This window comes from Lagenorhynchus albirostris, chromosome 13, assembly GCF_949774975.1.
Source record: "Lagenorhynchus albirostris chromosome 13, mLagAlb1.1, whole genome shotgun sequence".
NCBI lineage: Eukaryota > Metazoa > Chordata > Mammalia > Artiodactyla > Delphinidae > Lagenorhynchus > Lagenorhynchus albirostris.
This window is the reverse complement of record NC_083107.1, coordinates 36,400,059-36,425,303: the sequence shown is the minus strand read 5'-3', so window position 1 is coordinate 36,425,303 and position 25,245 is coordinate 36,400,059. Positions and strand designations below refer to the sequence as shown.

General features: G+C 34.5%; 1 protein-coding gene across 4 annotated transcripts in view; it reads left to right on the top strand.

Annotated features, from left to right (window-relative positions):
* EHBP1 (EH domain binding protein 1) overlaps positions 1-25,245 on the top strand; it is a 348,334-nt gene that overhangs the window by 144,197 nt on the left and 178,892 nt on the right. For 3 of the 4 annotated variants that reach the window (XM_060169057.1, XM_060169058.1, XM_060169056.1), the window contains exons 8-9: positions 13,086-13,208; positions 17,586-17,826. In XM_060169057.1, the coding sequence (XP_060025040.1) occupies positions 13,086-13,208; positions 17,586-17,826 (364 nt within the window). Of the gene's footprint in view, positions 1-12,332; positions 12,438-13,085; positions 13,209-17,585; positions 17,827-25,245 lie in introns of all 4 variants that reach the window. The other variant, XM_060169059.1, reaches the window with a different exon arrangement.

Below are 25,245 nucleotides of genomic sequence, written 5' to 3'. Positions count from 1 at the left end.
TTTAAATATGATTGAGATCTTTTTCTTTGTAGTGTAGATACATGATCTGTTTTTGTAAATTTTCCATAAATATCTTTTTACATGTATATTCTATTTGTCAGATTCAGCATGTAGCTATTAGACCAAACTTTACATTTATATTATTTAGTCATTTATATTCTTATGCCTTTTGTATAGTTCATCAGTGAAAGACAGAGAACTTCAGTCCTAAATTATTTAGTTTATAAAAAAAATATTCTCTTATACCTTCATCGTGGATTATAATTTGATCAGTTTGCCCCATTTAATGCCTCTTGCCTTGAATTTTTGCCTGATATTGATATTTATAATCCATGCCTTCTTTGTACTTGGTGTATTTATCACTTTATTTTTAATCCTCTCTGTGTTAAATAGTTCTCTTTATAAACAGTATTTGGTTGTATTTCTTGATAACTGACATACTTAATTTCACTTATATTACTTTATACTTTTATTTGGGAATTTTCTTATTATTTTTTTCCCACCCACCGCTTATATTTTGCCATTCTCAAATGTTCATTTAAGCATTTTTTAATAGAGTAATTTGGAAGTTATGTATCCTCTGTTTTCATTTTGGAATAGTATCCTCTAAAATAAATAAGCTAGAGGGATAACTGAATGAACCTGTATTTCTCTACTAACATTAAAAATGAAACAGAATGTGTTGACTCACCTTGTGAGATTGAATATGATTCTCTCCTTTCTTTATTTGAATTTCTCCCTTCAACCCCTCCTGGCTATTATTTTTATTTCAATAACATTTTGGGTTTCTTTTTTCAATAATAAGTGCTGACATTTGCATTGTTTATAATGTCAGCAAAATCATACAATACTTTTTAAAATGCCATGTCTTTGCTATCTTTGAGTTCTTTGTTTTATTTGGCTAGTTGGAGTGCTTAGGAGGGTAAGTTGGTGTCCTTCCCTTCCACCGCCAGTGACTTCCCACCTATCCTTCAAATTTTAATTCTTTTGCCACATCCTCTAAGAAGCCTTTCATGGCCTCTCCATCTTAAACTTGATCACTCTATCCTTTGTGCTACTGCTGTACCATTTAAAAATGCAGGCATTTTCTTACAGCATGAGTTTTTTATAATTCCAATGGAATGTGATTTGACCTTTTAATTAGAGAATATGGTTTATTCTTTGTATATGACTTTTGGTTAAAACTAAATCTCAACTAGGCGCTAATACCATAAGTAGCAATCAGAAAACCACACATTTTCATAGTCATAGTTGTTTTGAGCAATGTACTGTTTTCATCATAGCAATGGGAAAAAAAAGGTGATAGCAGCATGTCACAAGTTCTGTGCTGAAAAGAAAAGAAAGGACATATTTTGAGCAAAATACAGATTTAATGAAAGGATTCAGTAATAACTAAATTTTATAACTGAACTCTTGTCTTAGTCCATTTGGGCTGCTATAACAAAATATCGTAGATTGGGTACCTTATAAACAACAGAAATTTGTTCCTCACAGCTCTGGAGGCTGGAAGCCTGAGATCAAGGTGTCAACATGGTCGGATAAGGACCATCTTCTGGGTCACAGACTTTTCATTGTATTCCTTACGTGGTGAAAGGGGACAGGGAACTCTTTTGGGTCTCTTTTATAATGGCATTAATCTCATTCATGAGGACTCTGCCCTCATAACCTAATCACCTCCCAAAGGCCCCACCTCCATCACATTGGGAATTAGGATTTCAACTTATTAATTTTGAGGGACACAAACATTCATACCATAGCAACCCTTATTGCTTAAACATACATATATATACCTTAATTTCTAAAATTTCCACTGCAGAAATAACTTTTTTAGATAGCCTAAAATTCTCTGACCCTAATTGAAGCAATCGTTTTAATGCAATTTATGATGATCCAGAATTTCTTCAGAATGCCACCAGTTTGTGTTATTATTTATTTATGTATTTACTGTCCATATTTTATGAAATTCCTTCAAGGTAGAGACTATGTTCTGATCATTTTTTCGTCTCTAGCTTCTAGCATATTGTCTGGAACACATTGAGAGTTTAAAATATGTTAACTGGAAGGCCATAAATGAGAGGGCTTCCATCTCCTATTGTAGCCCGTATTAATCACTCTGTCTTGTTATCTTGTTCCATTCATTTTGACCTTTGATCATATACTGTCTTATGTAAGATGGGATGGTCCCATTTTATGGAAAGAATGTGATCTGGAGGAGACACATAATTCAGACCTTAAATAATTCAAGACTAGTTTCCCAAAAGTAATGAATATAAAATGTGTGTTGAGGGAGCATAGTTAAGTAGGGACAGTGGGTGATTACATTCATGTTCTAAGTCAGTAAACCCATAATCATTGTAACATACCTATGCTTTGATGTTACACTTTTTTCTCAGCATTATCTATTATATTTGCAGAGGACAATCAGTTAAGTTAATTGCACAGCATTTGTCAGTTGTTTGGCTTCCTGAGTTGCATTTTTTAGCACCTGTAAATTCCATTCCAAAGTTAACTTTCAGGAATATTTTTTCAGCCCCAGCACTACCACTCTAAAACTGTTTAAGTAAAATAGTTTTAAGATAATAAAAACTATATTAAAATTTAACAATAGTAACGTTTGAATAATAGCTTAAGAGTAAACAAAATTAATGTATTTTATAAACGTGGTACAAATAAAGTATGGTGGGTATTTTTATTTACCAGCTAAAGTGGCAGTAACTTAAACACAGCTTATGTTCACACTTTCTTGCAGCTTTAAAAATTGTTGACACAATTTTTATGGAGGAAGGAATTATTATTTAAAATTTTGCCTATATTAAGTATATATTATAAATGCATAAAATACAATCACATTATATCAATAAAATTATATGGGTACATTATTTCGTCAACTAAGATGCAAGCTTCTTGAAGAAACAGACTGTTAGAATTATTTGGGGTGTATCTTAGATTGACACCTAGAGGCTGTTCATTTAGCCTGTGCTCTTGTGGAGTATGGCTGTAAATCATTAGTAATTGACAAAGTATATCTTCTGAAATTACAGACTTTACTAGAAGTAAAAGTAAATTCATGGTATATATATTTAGACTGATCACAAGCCCCTACTCTGTCTGTCTGAGACAGAATTCACTGCTAACTGGATACAGGGACTGGCTCTTAGGCAGGAAACTTTTATTGAAGTTACCTGTATAGATGTCTTCTGCAGAGGTGCAGCACCCATGGATGGGCAATTGGAAAAATCACTGAAATGTAGTGGGAGTGATTGACCTTGGAGTTGGAAGAACAAAGCTTTTGAATGGATAGTTTACTGTAGCTGGTATTGGAAATTATATATGGTTTCGAAACAATGCCTCCATCTATATGGCATCCTCACAATGCTTGAACCAGTTTTTGGTGATATGACCATCTTTGGGATTCATGTTCAATTTCTGAATACACACCAACAGAAAGGGGAAGAAAAAGACATTCTGCGTAAATGACAAAGTCCTACTGAATGTAGGTCAGAAAATTAGGTTTAAACAAAACAGTTTACAACAGAGCATTATTGGGGAAACCAGACATCATGAGACACCTGAAAGGCCCCTGGTATACTTATAATTGTGGCAAAGATCAGCAAGGATTCTAGTTAGGCATTCAGACTCACAGGACCTGAACAGCCCAAACTTAGTATTAGATTCATTTAGGAGGATATTGGACAGGAAACAGCATTCAGCAGAGCATTCCTCTTTCACTGGAGTTTTCATGGCAGCCTAGGTACTGTTCTTTGACCTCTCCCCCAAATGACAGCTTGGGTACAAGGAGACAACATCCACATAGTTAGGAGCAGGGATTACATTGACTTAGAATCTTCATATTGCACAAGAACTGATATCTTTTGTAACAGTTTGATAGGTATAGTTTTCAGGGTCCCTGTAAGGGACATGCTCAGTTACGAGAGTCTCCACAATTAGAGAAGCTCAAGCTGTGGCCTTCCATCAGGCATATAGTCCATTTAGAGTCCTCCCATCCAGATGCAGTTTATAAATCAGGATTTATTTTTACCATAAGCATGTTGCCTGGTGTTTGTTAATCCTTTTCCTATAGTTGGTAAAGTTAATTCAGGAGTAGGAAGAGAGAGTGACATATTGGCCACCTTCAGGGAACAGAATCTTACAGCACAGATGGTAGTAGAGGAGATAACAGTTCATATTTGAAGATCTTAGTAGAGGAGATAACAGTTCATATTTGAGGATCTAGAGTTGATTATGGTATGACTCAGCCCTCTGAGATTAAATGTCCTACTTGCTAGGGCTCTGAATGGGGATAAATAGGTCTCTTTTCTTAGATCAAAAGGGTCCTCAGAATAAACTTGGGGCCCTGGTCAGAAAATACATCCATTAATTTGCTTCTGGTTTTTACTTGGGCATTTACTCTCCGGTACCTAGGAGACTGATTAACAAAATCATAGAATTGCTGTGGACTCTCTAAAGTAAAATAATTTAAAATGGCCACCTATTTTGGAGATCTGTGTGAAGGATGAGAATTTCTGGAATACTGCATCTGTTATCTAGGTTTTAAGGTTGGAAAATAGGGTAGAAGCAGAGAGGTGGGGCATTTCTAGTCCCTTGAGCTAAAAAGTTTGTAAGGTACAAGCTACCTCTTTCTTAAAGGAGCTTGAGACCCTAGGGTGAGAGACTGAAGAAAGCAAGAGTATCTCTTCCCAATGTTTAGAACTTAAATGTGTCAACTCAGAGAATAGTAGAAGTGGCAGAAGATAGAGATTACAAATTCAGCCTACTTTCTACATCACTCTTAATCCCTAATGCTGCTTTGTTTGTACTAAGGACAACTGAACATTCTCTGGCACCCCTTACAAGACTCTGGAAGAATTCTGTGGATACTGAGAGCCCATCTGACAGGGCCAGGATGGAAGTAAGAGCTCTGAAGGAGAAGTTAGAAGCTCTCCAATATTTATTTAGGGAAGGAGCCAGGAGATAATTAATATTTAAGTACCAATATGCATTCTTTAAGGGTTTATCCTAGGAATGCAATGTCGGTTTAACCATATAACAGAATAAAGGAGAAAAACCATGTAATCATCGTAATAGATGCAGAAAGGAGCATTTGAAGAAATTCAGTACTGAGTTTCTCAGCAAAGTTTTAATGTAAAGAAATTTCTTCATTTTGATAAATAGCATCTATGGTGAGCTACAACTAACATCATATTTAATGATGAAACACTGAACACTTTTCCTCCAAAGATTGGGATCAAGGCAAGGATGTTTGCTGTCACCACTTTCATTCAATATTGTACTTAGCAAGGACACAGATGCAAAATCAATATAGAAAATTTATATTTTTATATATGAACAACAAACATTTGGAAGATGAAATTAACAAAACAATTTCATTTACAATGGAGGCTAAGAATAACATAGACTACTTAGAAATAAATTTAACAAAAGATGTGGAAAAACCTCTACCCTGAAAACTATATTACTGAAGGTAATTAAAGAAGGTCTTAATAAATAGAGATTCTCTGTTCATAGATTAGAGAACTCAATATTGTAAAGATGTTACTTTTTCCCAAATCTGTAGATTCAACTCAGTGCCATTCATAATCATAGCAGGTTTTTTTAAAAAAAAGAAATTGAAAAGCTGATTCTAAAATATAATTGGAAATGCAAAGGAACTGAATAGCCAAAATAATCTTGAAAAAGAACAGAATTGTTAATACTATCTGACATCAAGATTTACTGTAAAGCTGTAATAATCAAGATAGTATGATACTGGCATAGGATAGACAGATCAGTGGAACAAAACAGAAAATCCTAAAATAGACCCAAACTTACCTGGTCAATTAATTTTTAGCAAAGGTGCAGCATAATTCAGTAGAGAAAGGAAAATATTTTCAACAGATGATGCTGAAACACCTAGATGTCCATATGGAAAAAATGAGCCTCAATTCCTACACAGACACAAACATTAATTCAAGGTAGATCATGGACCTAAATGTAAAAGCTAAAGCTATAAAACTTCTGAAAAATAAAAAAATATATTTGTGACCTGAGAGTGGGCACAGGGTTCTTACATTCTTACACAAGACACAGAAAGTAATAACCATGAAAGAAAAACTTGATGAATTAGACTTTATCAAAATTTTAAACACATGGTTATTGAAATAGACCATTAAGAAAATGTATGTGCAAGTTACAGACTAGAAGAAAATATTCATAAAGCATATATCTGACACAGGCTTGTATCCAGAATAGATTTTTTTAATGTCCTACAACTCAATAATAATAAAAGACAACCCTATTTTTTTTTTTTTTTTTGTAATGGGCAAGGATTCAAACCTGTTGTTCACAAAGAAAGATACACCATTGGCCAGTAAGCATATGAAAATGTTCTCAGTGTCACTTTTCATCAGGGAAGAGCAAATTAAAATAATCATGAAACACAACTCCACACCCACCAGAGTGGTTAAAATTTAAAAGACTGGCAATAAATTCTAAATGTCAGTAAGGATGTGGACCAAATGGAACTCTCATCCATTGTTCATGAAGAGTATAATGGTAAGATCACTTAGGAAGTTTTTTATAACACTAAACGTATACCTACCTTCTAACCCAGCAATTCCACTCCTTGATATTTATCCAAAAGAAATGAAAACATACATACACAAAAAGACTAGTACAAAAATATTCATAATATTTTTATTCATAACAGCCCCAAACTGGAAACAGCTCAGGTGTATGTACAGCAACAGGAGAATGGCTAAGCTGTATTATATTTGTGAATGGAATACTATTCAGCAATAAAAATGAGCTATTGATGCATTCAACGACATGGATATACTGAATGAAAGAGGTTTTATATAAAAGAGTATATACTGTATGATTCCATTTACGTGGTGTTCTGGAAGAGGCAAAACTAATCCTATATTAAAAACGTTAGAATAGTTATAGCTGGTGGGTTTTGGGATTGACTGAAAAGAGGCATGAGATTTTTTTATTGTGGGGGGTGTGTGATGCAATGTTCTTCCTCTTGGGTCACGTGGGTGTATACATTTTTCAAAATTCATTGAATTGTACAGTTTAATATTTGTGCCTTTCATATATGTGCATAAGTAAAATACTGGAAGGTTAACATAAAAGTTATAATAAATATGTTAGATTAGTAAGAAAATGAATGATTTCAACTTTCTGATTTATTGATCTACTGTGTGGTAGCTAATCTTCAAAGATTGTCCTCCAATGAAACAAGCCTCCCAGTATTCATGCCCTTTTTTATAGTCCCCTCCCTGTCTTCTGGGCTGGCCCTGTAAATCACTTTTAACCAGTAGAATGCAGTGGGGAAGTGACACTTTGTAACTTCTAAAGCTAAGTTATAAAATGCCTTGTAGCTTCTACCTGGGACTCTTCTAGTGCATTCTCTAGGGGATACCAGCTGCCATGTAAAAACTCCATCTACCCCAAGATTGCTATGCTGAGAGGAACCCCAAACTACCCATATGGACAGGCCACTTGAGAGAGAGAGAGAGAGAGATGCCTGGCCAGCCCCCAGTTGTTCCTGCCTCTCAGATGAAACACCAAACATGTAAGTGAAGAAGCCATTTTGGACATCCAGCCCAGTTCAAGCTTTGGATGACTTTGTCTCAAGCCACCATCTAACTGCAGTAAACTACTCAGCTGAGTGCATTAACCCATAGAACTGTGAGAGGTAATCATTTGTTTTTAGCCACCAAATTTTAGGTTGGTAGCTTAAACTATAACATTTCTAGAGATAAATGAAATATATTGTAGATAGATACATATATATGCATAGATATGTAGACAGACATAAGATAAACACATAGGTTAAAAACACACAATTGCTAAAATTTAAATATAAGGTATATGTCTTTCTGCCTTTATAAAAATTACAGCAAGTGTTATGACTTTCATTCAGTTCATTCATTCATTTACAATATGACCTGCTAAAGGGATTGAAAATCACATTATTAAACCTGTTAGTTATATCCATAAATCAAATATTTATGGGCTCAAGCCCGTGAGAAAAGTGACATCTTTGGGAACTTGATCTCTATTAAGAAGTTGCAGTGTTACTATCTTAGACCATCTTAAAATGAGATATACCTGTACTGAATCTTCTTATACTTTGGAGAGAAGAATGAGGATGCTGCAAGATTTGCAGCTATGTTCTAGCTCTAGGCAGACCCTCCCACACCCTGCCCTTTTAACTCCACTACAGACTTTCTTAAAAGAAAAACCCACGTACTCTTTGTGACACCACTTTCATCCCCCTGTTTTGGTTCAGTGTGATAATCTCTGGTGGTCAATTTCTATCTTCTTTTGCCTTCCTAATGTAAAGAAGAGTCTCAAATTACTTGACCCTGTGCTTCGATTGCCTGCCCCTAATTTAGTTTTCCTTCTTATTCTCACCAGTATGAAGCAAGTCCAGATTGACACACTGTTACGATGACTAAATGCTACACTACCGGTTTATTGCTCAGTTTGAGTAGTGCTAGGGTAGAAATTATTTTGTGCTATTACATAGCATTATTAGCATTTTCCGAAGTGTAAATTTTTGGTGAAACAAGGCTTTAATTAGTCAGAAGTATTATATAAATATGTTGGGCCAGGGAATTTTTTTGGTCAGGGTGGTGTATTACTGGGAAAGCATCCCACTTAAAAAAATTCTGGGAATAAATTTGTGTTGTAAATCTTCTTTTAAATTTTTAATTTTTGTTTTTCTGATTATACATGTAAAACACATTGGCTGCAGGAAATTTGGAAGTAACAGAAAAGTACTTTTTTAAAAGGAGAAATACATAACAAAATTATGTATTTTAAGCTGTGCACCCACATATGCAAATGCCAATTGAATTATTTTCGTAAGTTTCACAGGCACCTGTAGCTTGGTATGGCCAAACTGAGTAGCCCCCACTGCAGTGCTAGAACTAATGTCCACACAGTCACCCAAGACACAAACTTGGCATGTATCCTAGATTCCTCTCCTCATCCCCCATGTCAAATTAACCATCAAAGCTTTCTTCTTAATCTATTCTTTAATTAGCAAATATTTACTAAGTGCCTCCCTTCATGGAGCAGTAATGCTAAACTACTCATCTTTTTGCTTCCTATCCTGTTTTTTTCAAGTGCAGCTACCATGTTGCTCCTGGAATGATGTTTCTAAACTATACATTTGATCTTACAATGGATTCCCAGAGCTTTCAGAGTAAAGTTCACATTCTTTATTTTGGTCACTATAACCTTCATGATAGGACATTTGCCAACCACATCTCATTCCATTCCCCATCCCTGGTATCTTAAACCCCCAAACAACTTGCCGTTCCTCAAGTACATCATGTTCTCATTCGGCTCCCTTTCATCGTTGTGAAATGCCCTCCAGTTTCTCCTTTATTTTAATAATAATAATGATGTCTATTTGTCTTATTTTCACTCAGTAAATCCTCCTTGAATAAATCCAGGAGGGCTTCCTGACCTCAGACTGAGTTGTATGCCTCTCTTCTAGTTTCACATACCCTACAATACATATCTCAGTCATAACAAATATCATATTTATCATACACTGTATATTGCTTTACTTGTCTGTCCCCAAAAAGTATAATAGGTACTTGAGAAATGTTTCTTATATAGGTAAATGGTATTTCTTTGGAGATCGCTTCTTTTTATGGTTTGGATGGAGATTTATTTGCATACCAAATAAGAGGAGCATTACCTTTTCACTTTGTTAATATGAATGAAAGTTCTAGGAGCAGAAATTCTAGGTGTTAAGTAAGGATTTATTTAAGCTATAAATAAATAGGGAAAGCTAGGATAGGAAGGACAACTTGTCATCAGTGAGAAGAATGGAAATAAGAAATTACTTTGGGTTAATTAATGAAGAAATGGTCATTAGTGGGTTTATTTGTTTATTTTTTTATCAGTGGTTTTAGGTATCACCAGAAGCATGGTGAGGGGAAGGAAATATTCTAAACATTCAGAAAAATTACAGTGTAAATAATTTAGTCATGTAATTCAGTCATCTTGATAGTATTTAAATAAATGCCCACATTGTACCTGAAAGTTTATAATGGAACAATAATAATGTTTTGAAAGTAAGAACCAAGTTTAATATTTCTTCAGTATTCCCTCTATTGCTCATTATATAAGGTGCTTAAATAAATTATTTCTAGGGGGCTTCCCTGGTGGCGCAGTGGTTGAGAGTCCGCCTGCCGATGCAGGGGACACGGGTTCGTGCCCCGGTCCGCGAAGATCCCACATGCCGCGGAGCGGCTGGGCCCGTGAGCCATGGCCGCTGAGCCTGCGCGTCCGGAGCCTGTTGCTCCGCAACGGGAGAGGCCACAACAGTGAGAGGCCCGCGTACTGCAAAAATAATAATAATAATAATAATTAAATAAATAAATAATTTCTACTCTCATTGAGGTTACATCTAAGAATATTAAATAACTAAAATGTGTAAAGAGAACTACAAATCTTTGAACATTATTTTAAAATATTTTAGCCTCATAATTACACATCTGGGAATACAGTGCAAATAAATGATACTAATATACATGATAAAATGTGAATATTAATAATAATACCTCAGGATGTTTATGAGAATTAACATATGCAGAGCCCTTTCCACTGCTTAATAAATGTTAACTGTTACTAATATTTCTTTTTTCATATTTTTGAAGTTAAAAATAAACCATCTGCAAATTTAAAAATATACAAAACTAGAAATGAATTTAAAAAATCAGTCATGCATTGGTAATCACATAGGATAGATTCTCTCCATTATACTTCCCTGAAAATTACAAAGTTACAGTGACTACTAGTCAGGGGTAAAAGATCTAATTCAAGAATAAACTCTGCCTACTGAGGAATTTGCTAGGTTAGTTTGAGTCAGAAGGGGATTTAAACTATTGGCAGGATAAAATGGAAGAAGATACTTTATAAAGGTTGACTAACTCTTATTATTCACGTTCAGATTAAGAGTTCAGTTGGTATTGTGTTTACTCTTTATTTTCTATGATGTACTTTGACTATCTCAAGCATTTTTATTCATGCAAAATATATTTCTCATTCAGACAAGGGAAATGAATGTCAGTTTTTCATATGTATTTGGCTCAAAGATCTATACGACAATACACATTTCTGACCACCTAATATTCTAGTAGTCATTTATTGTCTGTTTCTGTATTAATTTCTATCTTTATCGATGGTAAATTCCATGAGGACAATACTATGTTTTTTTCATCCTTATGTTCCAAGCATGGTATTTGGCACAGGGTGATAAACAAGTATTTGTTCAACAACAAATGAATGGATGAAGGCAACCTTATTACAACTGTGTATTTTATTATTTGGTTCACATAAAATTTAGAATGTGTACTTAGATTTACAGTGTTAAAAAACAGCATTTTAATGCTGAATTCACAACTATTGTCTATTTCTAACCATTTTCTTTATTTCCCACTGAATGATCTGGATCTATTTGGTTTGTCCTAATGCCTAAGTTATTCCCAGGTTTTAAGTTTGGAAACGGCGAGGATTAACTAGAATACTCTAGTAGGTTCTTATTATTTTATTCCAAGCTAATTTTCAACCAGTAAATCATAATTTCACATATTCGGAGTTGTCCACAATATGACTCATTTTTAAAAATTCTGTTTATGCACAAAATGAATTTTTATTTTAATGTTTTTCTACCTGTTCCTGTCTTTTTTATTCTGTCTCTTACTGGCTAAATTATAAGATATCCTAAAGCAAACACTCAAGAGTTCCCTTAAAAGAACAAATTCCCTAGAAAGCAGGAGTGGAAAATAGCTATTGCCTGCTTTTCTTATTTTGTGCTGATTTTTAAAATTCTAGAATATGAACAAGTGTTATTATGTTCATGTTTCATGTAGATATATTCTTAAAACTTATAGTTTAAATTTAGAATATTACAAAACAAATAGCACATATTTTCTATTGTATTAGATGATATTTCTTATTGTTTTTAATGCATGCATTTAAAGCCCTATTTTACAAATGCAGAATGTGAAAGCCAATGTCAACTTCTCAGGTTATTATCTTTGTTTTGTGTTTGTTAACATAGTTGTTATAGTACTAATATAAATTTTAATTTTTAAAATGTTTTCTATTTTAAAATATAAGTACAGCATAACCTTCAGTTAAATACATCTGTTATAGTTCATCAAAAATAGCATCCTCTGAATGTATTCTCTTGATTAACCAAACATCCCCTCTCTTTGTCTTTTTGAGTAACAGCATGCTTCTGTGGCTCTTTAATTAAATGACCTTACCTTACATTTGTCTCGACTGGCTTCTGTTTACAGAAATTGTAAACCAATTGAATGCTCTGAGCAGCTTAGATGAAGATCAAGATGACTGCATAAAGCAAGCAAATATGCCTTCAGCTAAATCAGCCAGTTCCTCTGAAGGTCTAAGAGCTTTCTTCCTTTCTTTCTGCTTCTGATTGCTTGAATTTACTGTGACCTGCTACCTCTTGACTTCTGTCTGTACTTAGCTCTCAGTTTTGTCTTTGTGCTTTTCCTTTAATAAATTTTCTTTGGTAATTTGTAGTGCACCAACAGGCAACAGCATAACAGAACTTATCATCTTTAGCAAAGCCTGTATCAGGATCCTTGATAGGCAGTGATTTTAAAACATCTTATAACTGGTCGTATAACATGACAGAATTTCTTTAGTTAGCTTATATATTGTAACAACATTGTTTTAGAAATATTTGCTTATATTAAATCAATTTGAATTATTCACATTTAGAAGTGAAGGATTTTTTTTCTCAAAATCTATGTTAGTACTTTTTTATTGGATCAAATTAGATTGAGCTAAAAGTTTCTCTAGTTCATTATCTGATATTTTCCAATTCATGTGTTTGTTTTCTTTTATTTGAATATGTTGGTATGCTACAAAATACTTGAATGGCATTCTGTCATTGGTAAAATGCTATATCTTATTATTTGCAGGTATTATTAGTATGAATTTTTACAATTTACGATATTTCATGAATGAGTGATAATTATGCTTAACTGTAAGTACAGTGAACTGACACGTATGTTTGTTTTCAGAGCTTATCAACAAACTTAACTTTTTGGATGAAGCAGAAAAGGACTTGGCCACTGTGAATTTAAATCCATTTGGTGATCCTGATGTAGCAGAATTAAATCCATTTGGAGATCCTGACTCAGAAGGTAGCAAGTTTTTTTCTTTACTTTTAAAGTCTTTGTGTATTGTTAAGTTCTCTTGAACTGTAAAGGCAGGAAGAGATTTTGTTTTTAAAGACTTGTACATTTTGTTTATAATGACAATATTATTTGTTCAATACCAATTGCAGTTGATCAGCAATTCTGGGTAGCTTCCATTGAATTGTTTTTAAAGAAAAAGGGAAGCCTTACATAGACATTTACTTGGGGCTTATATTTTAATTCTTTGTTAGTTTGGTCAAATAGTAAAGCTCTAATGTTAAAGATAACAGTATTTTATCTAGCTGGCATGCAGTAAAGTCTCATTAGTTTGGCCTACCAAGTAAGGTCAGGTTGTGAGACATAACCAAATTAAGGTGGTGGAGGTAGCCTTTTCTCTATATACAGCTTCTCGGCCCTCACACCTCAGTGTGATGAGCCCCTCCACTCCCAACTGCCTGTCTCTGGCTGAGAATTACTCTTAGTAACGAAAGTAAATTGTGCACGTGAATGTCACAGAACAGAAAGAAGATTGAGGACCACTCCTGTCATATATACAACATGTAAGAAATAAAACCATGTATTTTTTTGTGAGTCATTTTTCTTATCAAGTAGTTTCAAACTATTAAAGCTTAGAAAAGAGCTGTTGAAGAAGACCTCTGTTTAATTAAACTCTGTTTGCTCAAAGTAAATGCAAGAATGATTAACCCCTGTTTACATCTTTTAGACTGCTCTTATGAAATCTTCATGAGCTTTAAAGAATTTTGCTACTGCCTGTCATGGTGAAAAGTGAGGTTTCAACTTAAGGATTCACTCTATTTGTGCAATATCATTTCATAATCCACTTCTGAAAGTAATGGAAGGAGAAGAACTTCCATTACTTTCTCCCTTCTTACCAAATTCTAAATTATTAAGTTTAGATTAATGAGATTTTATTTTGTTTGTGACCTATATTTTATTTTTTTAAAATTATTTATTTTTGGCTGCATTGGGTCTTCATTGCTGTGCGTGGGCTTTCTCTAGTTGCAGCGAGCAGGGGTTACTCTTTGTTGCAGTGCATGGGCTTCTCATTTCGGTGGCTTCCCTTGTTGCGGAGCATGGGCTATAGGCGCACGGGCTCAGTAGTTGTGGTGCACAGGCTCAGTAGTTGTGGTGCGTGGGCTTAGTTGCTCTGCAGCATGTGGGATCTTCCTGGACCAGGGGTCGAACCCATGTCCCCTGCATTGGCAGGCAGATTCTTAACCACTGCTCCACTAGGGAAGCCCGGTGACTTATTTTATTTTAACATATTTTAAATCTTAACAGTTACAGTACATTTTAGAAGTAATCTGGTTCAGCTGCCTCTTTTCATAGATTAAGGAGCTGAGGCCCAGAGGAATTAAGTGATTTGAAGAAGAACTTTAGGTAAATGGAGGGGGAGTTGGAGCTAAGATTGCTAATCAAGTGTCTTCTTTTGACCACAAAGCTTCTCAATTGCATACTAAATACATCTGAGTACACTGAGTTAAAAAAAAATTACCAAAATATTTTGAGATATGAGTATTTGAGCTTTTCATTTCAAAATCAAATTAGTAATTTTTAAAAATATATGTGTATCTTTTCTGAGGTATAGAAAGGAGTAGCAGATAACATATATATTGTATTTCTATTTTGGGGAGGTTAAGCGAGGTTAGCCAACCTGATTCATAAACTTTAATCATGCCTATAGAGCTAAGAAAAAACTTGACAACCAGTATTCTCTTTAAATATATAGTTCTTGGAGACTTTAGAATAAGTATTTTCTATTAGAAGAACACTCATTTTTCTAGAAATAATTTATTAATTTTTATTGATTAAAAACATGCATCCTCAAGTAACAAAAGTAGTTAAGAAAGAAAAAAATGTGTTACAGTTGTTTAGATGGTTTTTGTTTTTGTTCGCTTTTACAATTTCAGTTCTCCTCTTAGTTAGATTCATGACATTCTGTGCTTCAGTGACCCGTTTAGAAAGTTACTAAATGTATTTGTTAGCTTTTATATGAAATAGTCTCATCTTAAACTCTCCTTTGTTGCTATTCTGTCATCTTCAAATCTTGCTCTATAGTTTGAATACTTTCTTGCTTTTGGTTTTGTAACTGATGAAATTGCTTGGATCAATTTTTGTAATCCTCTACCTGAAAGTAAAAATAAAAATCTTATTTCCATTGACAGGTTTTATCAATTTCTTAAGCATTTGAGACTTGGTATTTGTTAATAAAAAAATTGAATAGGTAAAAACTCTGTAGTCTCTTCTCCTACAGAGAAAAGATAATGCTTCATTTAGATTATTATAAAGATTATAGTGGTGTTTGAGTGTTATCCTGGTCTGACAAAAGATACAGTTACTGAGTCTCTTCTCTAGCATAGGCTGTATTTAAATTCATTTCAGTGTTGATTTATTATGATGTTATGAATTCTCTTTCATACTTTATAATTGCGTCACCATGGTGTACAGAATTTCAATTCAGAGTTATTTTGTTTCATTTATTTTTTCAATATAAAGACAACATAAGTTTTCTGGGCTAATGTCTAAAGTATAAGTAAAAGTAGTTTGATTCTAAAATATAAAAACCATAAATATATGTCAATCAAGAGATTTTTCTAATAATTGGATTAAACTGTTTGAAATGTCACTTATAAAACAGTTATTTTTCTTGAAGATTTTAAAACTGATTTTCTGCCTTCTTCTCCTAGAGTATTTTGTTAGAGTTGCTTGGCATAATTAAAATTACTTTTGAGCTGTTCTGTGATTATCGGCTTTTTGAAACTTTTTTCCAATTTGGCTACATACTTATATTAGTAAAATACAAATTTTAAACAGTTTTATTATACATTCCAGTTTGTTGTTGTTGTTGTTGTTGTTTTGGCCTCTCCACATGGCTTAGGGATCTTAGTTCCCTGACTAGGGATTGAACCCGGGCCCACAGACAGAGTCCTAACCGCTGGACCACCATGGAACTCTGCCTTGTTTTTGTTTCAAAATATTAATAAACATAAAAGTAAAAGAAAAAGGCTGGTACTAAGCACTCCATAAGTATTGTCGGAGGACATGACACTGTTGTAGTGCTTTTTGTGCTGTAAAGTCAGAGTTTTATTTTTAAGAGTTCCTTTGTTTTCAAATTGAAATTTGAAATAGTAAAATTTAGAATTTAGTGGAACACATCTATCTGCTTCTCAGTATGATTTTAATGTGGCTCTTTCAACTTCAGAATTCTTGTTATTCCTTTACGTTATTAAATAAGGTATTGATTGGATATGAATTATGTTGAAAAGCCCATTAAAAGCTCTAAAGATTTAAGGACTTGTAGTGTACAGAAACCTGCTCTTTGAAGACTTTACAAAAGCAAATTCAGTGATATATGGTGTATTTTTTATATATCCAGAATGAATTTTCAGATTCCTAAGTGGTCTCTGCTTGTGTAACTACCAAAGACTATTCCAAAATTTAATCCATTTTATGTTCTTTTAAAAACAGAAATTTATGTATCAGTTTGAGACGTCAAGCTAGTATAGTGAAATAAATTAAGCAATAATAGGATATTGTACCTCTAAGAAGGTTAAAATTTCCAAAATTGGTATACCATAATGCCAACATTAATAGAGATTCCAAGGGCATTAACAATTCAAAGATGCTATTTTGAAGAGCACTATTCCTGGAGAAGTAGACAAAGATCTTAGATATCACATCTTCTGGACTTAGCCCCTCTAAAACTTTTTTTTTTTTTGACAATTTTATGTTTGGGTTTTTTTTTAAACATCTTTATTGGAGTATAATTACTTTACAATGGTATGTTAGTTTCTGCTTTATAACAAAGTGAATCAGCTATACATATACATATATCCTCATATCTCCTCCCTCTTGCATCTCCCTCCCACCCTCCCTCTCCCACCCCTCTAGGTGGTCACAAAGCACCGAGCTGATCTCCCTGTGCTATGCGGCTGCTTCCCACTAGCTATCTATTTTACATTTGGTAGTATATATAAGTCCATGCCACTCCCTCACTTCATCCCAGCTTACCCTTCCCCCTCCCTGTGTCCTCAAGTCCATTCTCTGTGTCTGCATCTTTATTTCTGTCCTGTCCTAGGTTCTTCAGAACTTTTTTTTTTTTTTTTAGATTCCATATATATGTGTTAGCATATAGTATTTGTTTTTCTCTTTCTGACTTACTTCACTCTGTATGACAGATTCTAGGTCCATCCACCTCACTACAAATAACTCAATTTCATAAAACGTATTATTGATCTGCACTCTTTCAACCCCATAGAGTTTATTAATTCAAGATTAAATATTTTTGAGAAGACTAAATATATAAGAAAATATCAGGTAGTATTAATTTGATTTAATTCATCTTTTGCTATTGTTTTATAGAACAAATCACTGAAACAGTTTCACCTAAAAAACCAGAAGAATCCTTTTATAATAACAGCTATAATCCCTTTAAAGAGGTACAGACTCCACAGTATTTGAACCCATTTGATGAGCCAGAAGCCTTTGTAACTATAAAGGATTCTCCTCCCCAGTCTACAAAAAGAAAAAATATAAGACCGGTGGACATGAGCAAGTATCTCTATGCTGATAGTTCTAAAGCTGAAGAAGAGGAGTTGGATGAGTAAGTACACTTCATTTTGCTCTCATCATATTTTAACTAAAGAGATCTTTCTGTAATATACCTTTAGATGGGTAAAAAGAGATCTGTCCCTATGTTAATATATAGTTTACATGTTAGTATCTATCTCATCCCCCATCCAAATTTTTACAGTCTTGACCCTCACTCTCCCACCCTCTTCCGTATGATTACGTGTGCACCCTAAACTAACAAATGAAGGAAACACGTTCCTGGAATCTCTGGTTAGAATTCCAGTTGTGTCTTCCCACAGCAACCATGTTATAAATGGTACTTAGGTGTTTTTAATCGATTACTGAAGGCATTACACTTCAGTTATGTTATGGGTCTATTGTGGGAACCAAATAATCGTTTATGATATTGATTTGATGAGAAGATTTATTCAAATGCCAAACAATGAGATCATGACATTTATAAATTAGGAATTATCTGCATTTGAGCATTTGAGTCATTATTCTTACCCAAATGAGAGGTTTATTGACCACAAGCTTAGTATATTAATAGTCAGTGTGATTAGGGTTTCTGTTTTACTCAAATCTAGATTGGGGATAGGAGGAAGGTATGTTCACATTGTATTCTGGAGTTGCACATTGCAACCCATGTAGCCGCAGACTGTGGCCCTAAGTATGTTTAAAAAGCAACAGTAAAACTTCCAGCCATGCTGGAGTAGCATAGACTAGATATAGCTTTTGTCTTACACAAGTAAAAAACTGAATAAAATGTATGAAACAACAGTTTTCAGACATTGGACACAAATAGCACAGGATCCCTGAGAGAAAAGAAACGAAGAATGTGAGCCCTACATTTGTCCAAGCTTTATTTATGGGAGAGAATTTCCAACCGCAATTCAGGGAGAGAGAACCCAAACACCCCAGAATCTCCCTGCATTGAGGAGGCAGACTTTGGACTTTGGAGGTACTGAGTGGCTAGAACTTGTGGACAGAGTCTCAGAGAGGAACAACCTACTCATAAAGAGTTTCAGAGATCTGTAGAAAGTTTCTCTTGAGTCTTTAGCTGAGTACTGATCAGAGTACGCATATGAGGAAGTTATTGAGGACAAACAATTAGACAGAACAATCCCTGGAGTTCACCCAGGATTAAGAATAGTTTGGGTTTCCACCAGCCAGAGAGGAAAGACTTCCTAACACATGGGACATCAAGTTGAGTCCTCAGAAGGGTATTGTGCCAGTAGTGGGGGAACAGCCCGAGACTAAAGGCTGTTCTGGGCCTTCCCAGCAAAGATTAAAAGCAGAGCTCAAAAGAACCAAAATGGTTGCACGTAACTATCCCACACAAAGCCCCAAAATATTAAAAGGAATACCAAAAAATTAAGTATCCAAAACATAAAATTCACGATATCTGACAGCCAATCAGAAATTTATCAGGCATGTAAAGAAGCAGGAAGATCTGACTAATAATGAGGAGGAAACTCAGTCCTTAGATAGGAATGCAGAAATGGTACAGATGATGGAATTAATAGACAAGTGTGGTAATTTAACTATTATATAAATATACTCCAGATATTTAAGAAAGTCGAAGAAAGCATGAACATGCAAGACAAAAAAAAAGTCCAAATTCAGTTTATAAAGATGAAATATACAGAATCTGATGAAAAATACACTGGATGGGATTAACGTTAGATACTGCAGAAGGAAGTATTAGTGACCCTAAAGACTTTACAATAGAAACTCCAGATTAAAACATAAAGCCGGGGTGGGGGGGGGGGCTTCCCTGGTGATGCAGTGGTTGGGAATCTGCCTGCCAATGCAGGGGACACGGGTTTGAGCCCTGGTCTGGAAAGATCCCACGTGCCTCGGCGCAACTGAGCCCGTGTGCCACAGCTACTGAGCCTGCGCTCTAGAGCCCTCAAGCCACAACTACTGAGCCCACACGCCTAGAGCCATGCTCGCAACAGGAGAAGCCACCGCAATGAGAAGGCCACGCACCGCAACAAAGGATAGCCCCCGCTCGCTGCAACTAAAAGAAAGCCTGTGTGCAGCAACAAGGACCCAACACAGCCAAAAATAAATAAATAAATAAATAAATTTATTTAAAAAAAAAAGACATAAAGGGGAAAAAAATGAACAGAGGATCAGTGGGACAACTTCAAGCAATCTAAAGTAAGTGTAACTGGAATTCCAAAAGGAAAGGAAAGAAGATGACGGAACAGAAAAAATATTTGAGGAAATAATGGCTAAAAGTTTTAGCAATTAACAAAATATATAAACCTACAGGTCTAAGAAGCTGAATGAACCCCAAAATGAACCACAAGAATGATGAAGAAAACTACTGCCAGGCTTCTCAACAAAAACAATTCAAGTCAGAAGATAGTGGGGTGGTATATAAGTACTGAAAGAAAAAAACATGCCAACACAAATTTTTATTTCCAGCCAAAAAAAAAAAAAAGTCTAAGTAATGGACATTTCCAGACATGCACGAACTGAGATAATTCATAATTATCAGACTTGCTTTGCAAAAAATATTACAAAGAAGTCCTTCAGGCAGGAGAAAAATGACACTACTTGGAAATTTGGATCTGCACAAAGGAATGAAGAGCACAGGAAATGGCAAATAAATAGTATATATAAAATACATGTCTTATTTTTAAAAATCTCTTTAAAAGATAATTGACTTTAAAGTTTAAATAATAATATATTCTGGGTTTGGGAACAGGGGTAGAAGTAAAACATGATAGTAGTCATACAAAGGCTGAGCGTGGGGAAATTGAAAAATACTATTTTAAGCTTCTTATACATGTTATTTGAGGATATACAATATTATCTTTTTTTCACAGATGACATAATTATTTATGTAGAAAATCATAAGGAATCTCTAAAAAGTCTACTAGAACTAAAAAGTAAATTTAGCAAGGTTACAGGATACAAGATCAGTATACAAATTCAGATGTATTTCTCAATGGTAACAATTAACTATCAGAAATAGAAAACTCTAAAATACCATATACAAAAGCATCCAAAAAACAAACAGACCAAAACTCAAGCATAAATTTGAACAAAGATGTGCAATGCAATACCTGTATGCTGAAAACAGCAAAAGGTTGCTGAAAGAAAACAATGGAAAGAAATATTACGGCCATGGATTCAAATTGATCTGTAGATTCAGTGCTATCCCAATCAAAATTCTGGAGTATTTTTTTGGTAATAATTGATAAAGCTAATTCTAAAATGTATATAGAAATACAATGGACCTAGAATAGCCAAAAACATTTTGAAACAAAGTTTCAAAACAAAGAACAAAGTTGGAGGACTTATGCTCTCCAGGTTCAAGACTCATTAACCAAGACATCATGGAATTGGCTTAAAGTGAACATATAGTTAAATGAAAGAGAATATGAAAATCTAGAAGTAGATCCACACATATATTGCTAATTGATTTTTGACAAAAGTAGCACAGGAAGTCAGGCAAGGATAATCTTTACAACAAATGGTGCCAGAACAACTAAAGGTCTGTATCCCCCCACCCCTCCAGAAAAGAACTACAGTCCTTACCTCATAACAAATGCAAAAGTTAGCTAAAAATAGATCATACACCTAAAAGTGAAAACTAAAACCCTGGAACTTTTAGAAGGAAGCATAGGAGAAAAATCTCAGTGAACTTGGGGTAGGCAAAAATTTCTTGAACAGAAGGCAAAAAACACAGAGTCAAAGGAAAAAAATTATAATTTGGACTTCTTCAAAATTAAACCTTTTTCTCTTTAAAAAACACTTATGAAAATGAAAAGGCATGCCACAGTTTGGCTAAAATTCTTTGCAAAACACCTATCTGGCAAGACTTCTTTCTTTCTTTTTTTTTTTTTTTCGGTACGCGGGCCTCTCACTGTTGTGGCCTGTCCCGTTATGAAGCACAGGCTCCGGATGCGCAGGCTCAGCGGCCATGGCTCATGGGCCTAGCCGCTCCGCGGCATAAACCTGCATCCCCTGCATCGGCAGGCGGACTCTCAACCACTGAGCCACCAGGGAAGCCCTCTGGCAAGACTTCTATCAAGAATATGTAAAGAACTCTTAACTCAATAATGACAAACTATCTTTTTTAAAGAGGGAAAAGATTTGAACAGACATTTCACAAAAGAAGATGTAAGAATGGCCATTGTGTACACAAAAAGGAGCCCAACATCTTAGTCATCAAGGAAATGCAAATTAAAACCATATAAGATATCACTACACACCAACTTGAATTGCTAAAATTTAAGACTTACTACACCAAATACTGTCAGGGACATGGAGCCACTGGTACTCTCAGAACTCTCAAAGTTCTAAATGGTGAACTATTTTAGAAAACAATTCGGCATTTTCTTAAAATGTTAAACATATATACCTGTCGACCTAGCCGTTCTAATTCTAGGTATTTACCCAAGAGAAATCAAAGTGTATGTCCACAAAAAGATTCGTGCATGAATATTTTAACAGCTTTATTTATCATAATAGCAAGGTATGGGAATAACCCCAGTGTCCATCAATAGGAAAGCAGATAAGCAAATTGTGGTATATACATACAGTGGAATACTACTCAGTAATAAAAAACAAACTATGGATACATATAACTGCATGGATCGATCTAAAAATTATTATGCTGAGTGAAAGAAGCCAGACCAAAAAAGAGCATGTACTGTATGCTATCCTTTATCTAAAACTCTAGAAAATACAATCTGTTTCGAGAGAAGGCATATGCATAGTTGCCTGAGATTGGAGGTGGAGGGAGATATGGATTAAAAGGGATACAAGGAAACTTTTGGAGAACTGGAAATGTTTGTAGTCTTGATCGTACTGATGGTTTCACACTTGTATACATATGTAGAAAACTCATCAAGTTATGCTTTTTAAATATGTGCCATTTACTGTATTATATGTACATAAAGCTGTTAAAAAAAAAAAGAAAGAAAGAAAACCACAGCAATGTTTAAGTTTATTAACAGAAATCCTGTGTCACATGAGTGATTCCCAGCCTGGAATTCTTGGGCTTTTTGGTCTGTTTGTTGAAAATAATTGATGTGTAACAGGGGAGATCTACAGAATATTTAACATTTTTCAAAAGCTAAATAATAATTATATGTTTACTTGCAGTGAGGCTATATGGGCCTTTGCTTTCCTTGGAAATACTGAATTTTATCATATTAACATTATTTAGATCTTGGGGAAAATAGTTATTTCTTTCAAAATGCAGTGTAGTAGGAAAATCTTTCAAAATATGGAATGTATGGGTTGAGAGGGGAATAATAAAAAAGGCTCCTTTGATGTATGAAAGTTGGGAACAGTTGCTTTGTGTGAAGGGAGAAATGTCCTCCCTCTCCTGTGCATTGGTCAACTCCCATTTTGAGCAGTATTTTATTTCTAGGTACTGCACTTTAAAAGGGGGATTGATGATTCAGAGCGTTAACAGTAGAGCAACAGAGTCATTAAAATGTCCAGAAACCACATCAAATGAGCAGTGATTGAGGGCATAGGTACTATTTGACTTAGAAAAGAGATGGTTTAAGGGAACTATAATAACCAAGTTCAAATATTTGAAAGACTTGTTTGAAAGAATGAGGTAGTTGACTTGGTTTCTGCTGCTCTGGAACTGCATTTTTCAACCTTTCCTCATTTTACAACACATGGCTAATTACTCTCACATGTGCTACATGCTTCCATGGGCATGGCTAGGTTTTGATAAAACCTAAAAATGTTCTAACCTCCTGTAAGTATGGGAATTACATCATAATAATCATCTGATTCCAAACCCAGGTTGAGATCTCAATACTAATTAATAACTATACAGGGGTTGAAAAAGTTTGCTCTACTCTTGCTAAAGTTGTTATATTTGTTTTCTTTTTTTTTGAAATTTTTTTTTTTATACAGCAGGTTCTTATGAGTCATCCATTTTATACACATCAGTGTATACATGTCAATCCCAATCGCCCAATTCATCACACCACCACCACCACCACCCCCGCCACTTTCCCCCCTTGGAGCCCATACATCTGTTCTCTACATGTGTCTCAATTTCTGCCCTGCAAACCGGTTCATCTGTACCATTTTTCTAGGTTCCACATATATGCGTTAATATACGATATTTGTTTTTCTCTTTCTGACTTCACGCTGTATGACAGTCTGTAGATCCATCCACGTATATTTGTTTTCTTTGAAATAGCTAATGTGTGATCAAAATAAAATTTCTCATGGGTGGTGTAGGTGCTGAGTAATAGCCACACACCTAGAGTATTTGAATGTAAATGCAAACTTTAAATACAAGCATTCAGTCATTCCAAAATGCATGAATATTACACAACATACACACACCCTCCTCTCTCCTATTAACAAATTAAAGAGACATCCAGTGTTTGCTTAAACTTTTAAAATGCCTTAATAAAAACTAAAATCAGAATGACTAGGTGTTTCCTTTTGACCATTCTTTTTTCCACATGAAAGTCATAGCCTTTACAAAGTTTCCCATGAATAAAGAGCATTCTAAACTGCTCAGTCATCTGAGGTTACCAGAGGTAGTCTATAAACACTCAGCTTTTTTGAAGGAACACATCCATAAATTCTAAAAATTGCTCATCAGCTAATGTCCAGGAAGAACTCTGTGTTACTTACTTGGTATTTCTCATCTTGTTCTCCAAAAGTTTGTAGGTCCAACTTAAGTAGCAGAAATCTTCCAGAATTTGTTCTTAACTTCAGTAATAAACTTATGACCTTTCATCAAGTGAAAAGCCTATATGACTCATCTTCCATTACCAAACTCTTCCTGGATCCTCTAACATAAAACTCTCACAAATAAATAGTGCTGTGTTCTTTGATGTTCTAAAACAACCTTCAGAAACTCAGCATTATCCATCAGCCCCGAGGAGAAAGTGTACACCCTTCAGGGCTTTTAGCACGTGTCCTTTACACTTAGCAGCTGTATGGGTTGCTCAGTTTTCTCGTGTTTGGGGGTTAGTTCAGCCATTCTGGTTATGTAGCAAAAGTGAAAACTGATAGGGCAGTAATATTTTTCAAAACATTTATGAAGTGACTTTTGAGGTCCAGCGTGAAATCATTTCTAGTATGGTTGTGTGTCAGTTTCTCAAGGGAAATTGTCATTGAAGTTTATTCAGGGAAGCTACACACTCATTTTAATACATTTGAATTGTGTTTTCAAAGAAAAATAAGTTTTCAAATTGAGAGGAAAAGAATACAGATTTTGTTCCACCCTTGCTTCACTATGTTTGCGAGTACTGTTTCTAATCAACTTTAGTTTTTCTTTCTGTAATTATTTTTCTTGGATTAATTATATTTTTAAACAATGAATAATGTCATTTAAAGTTATTCTGTCCAGTTTTCCACTTAACATAACTGATGAGTTTTTAATTCACAGTGAGTTAACGATATAACTAATCTATTACTCAAGTGTACAGTATAAGAATAA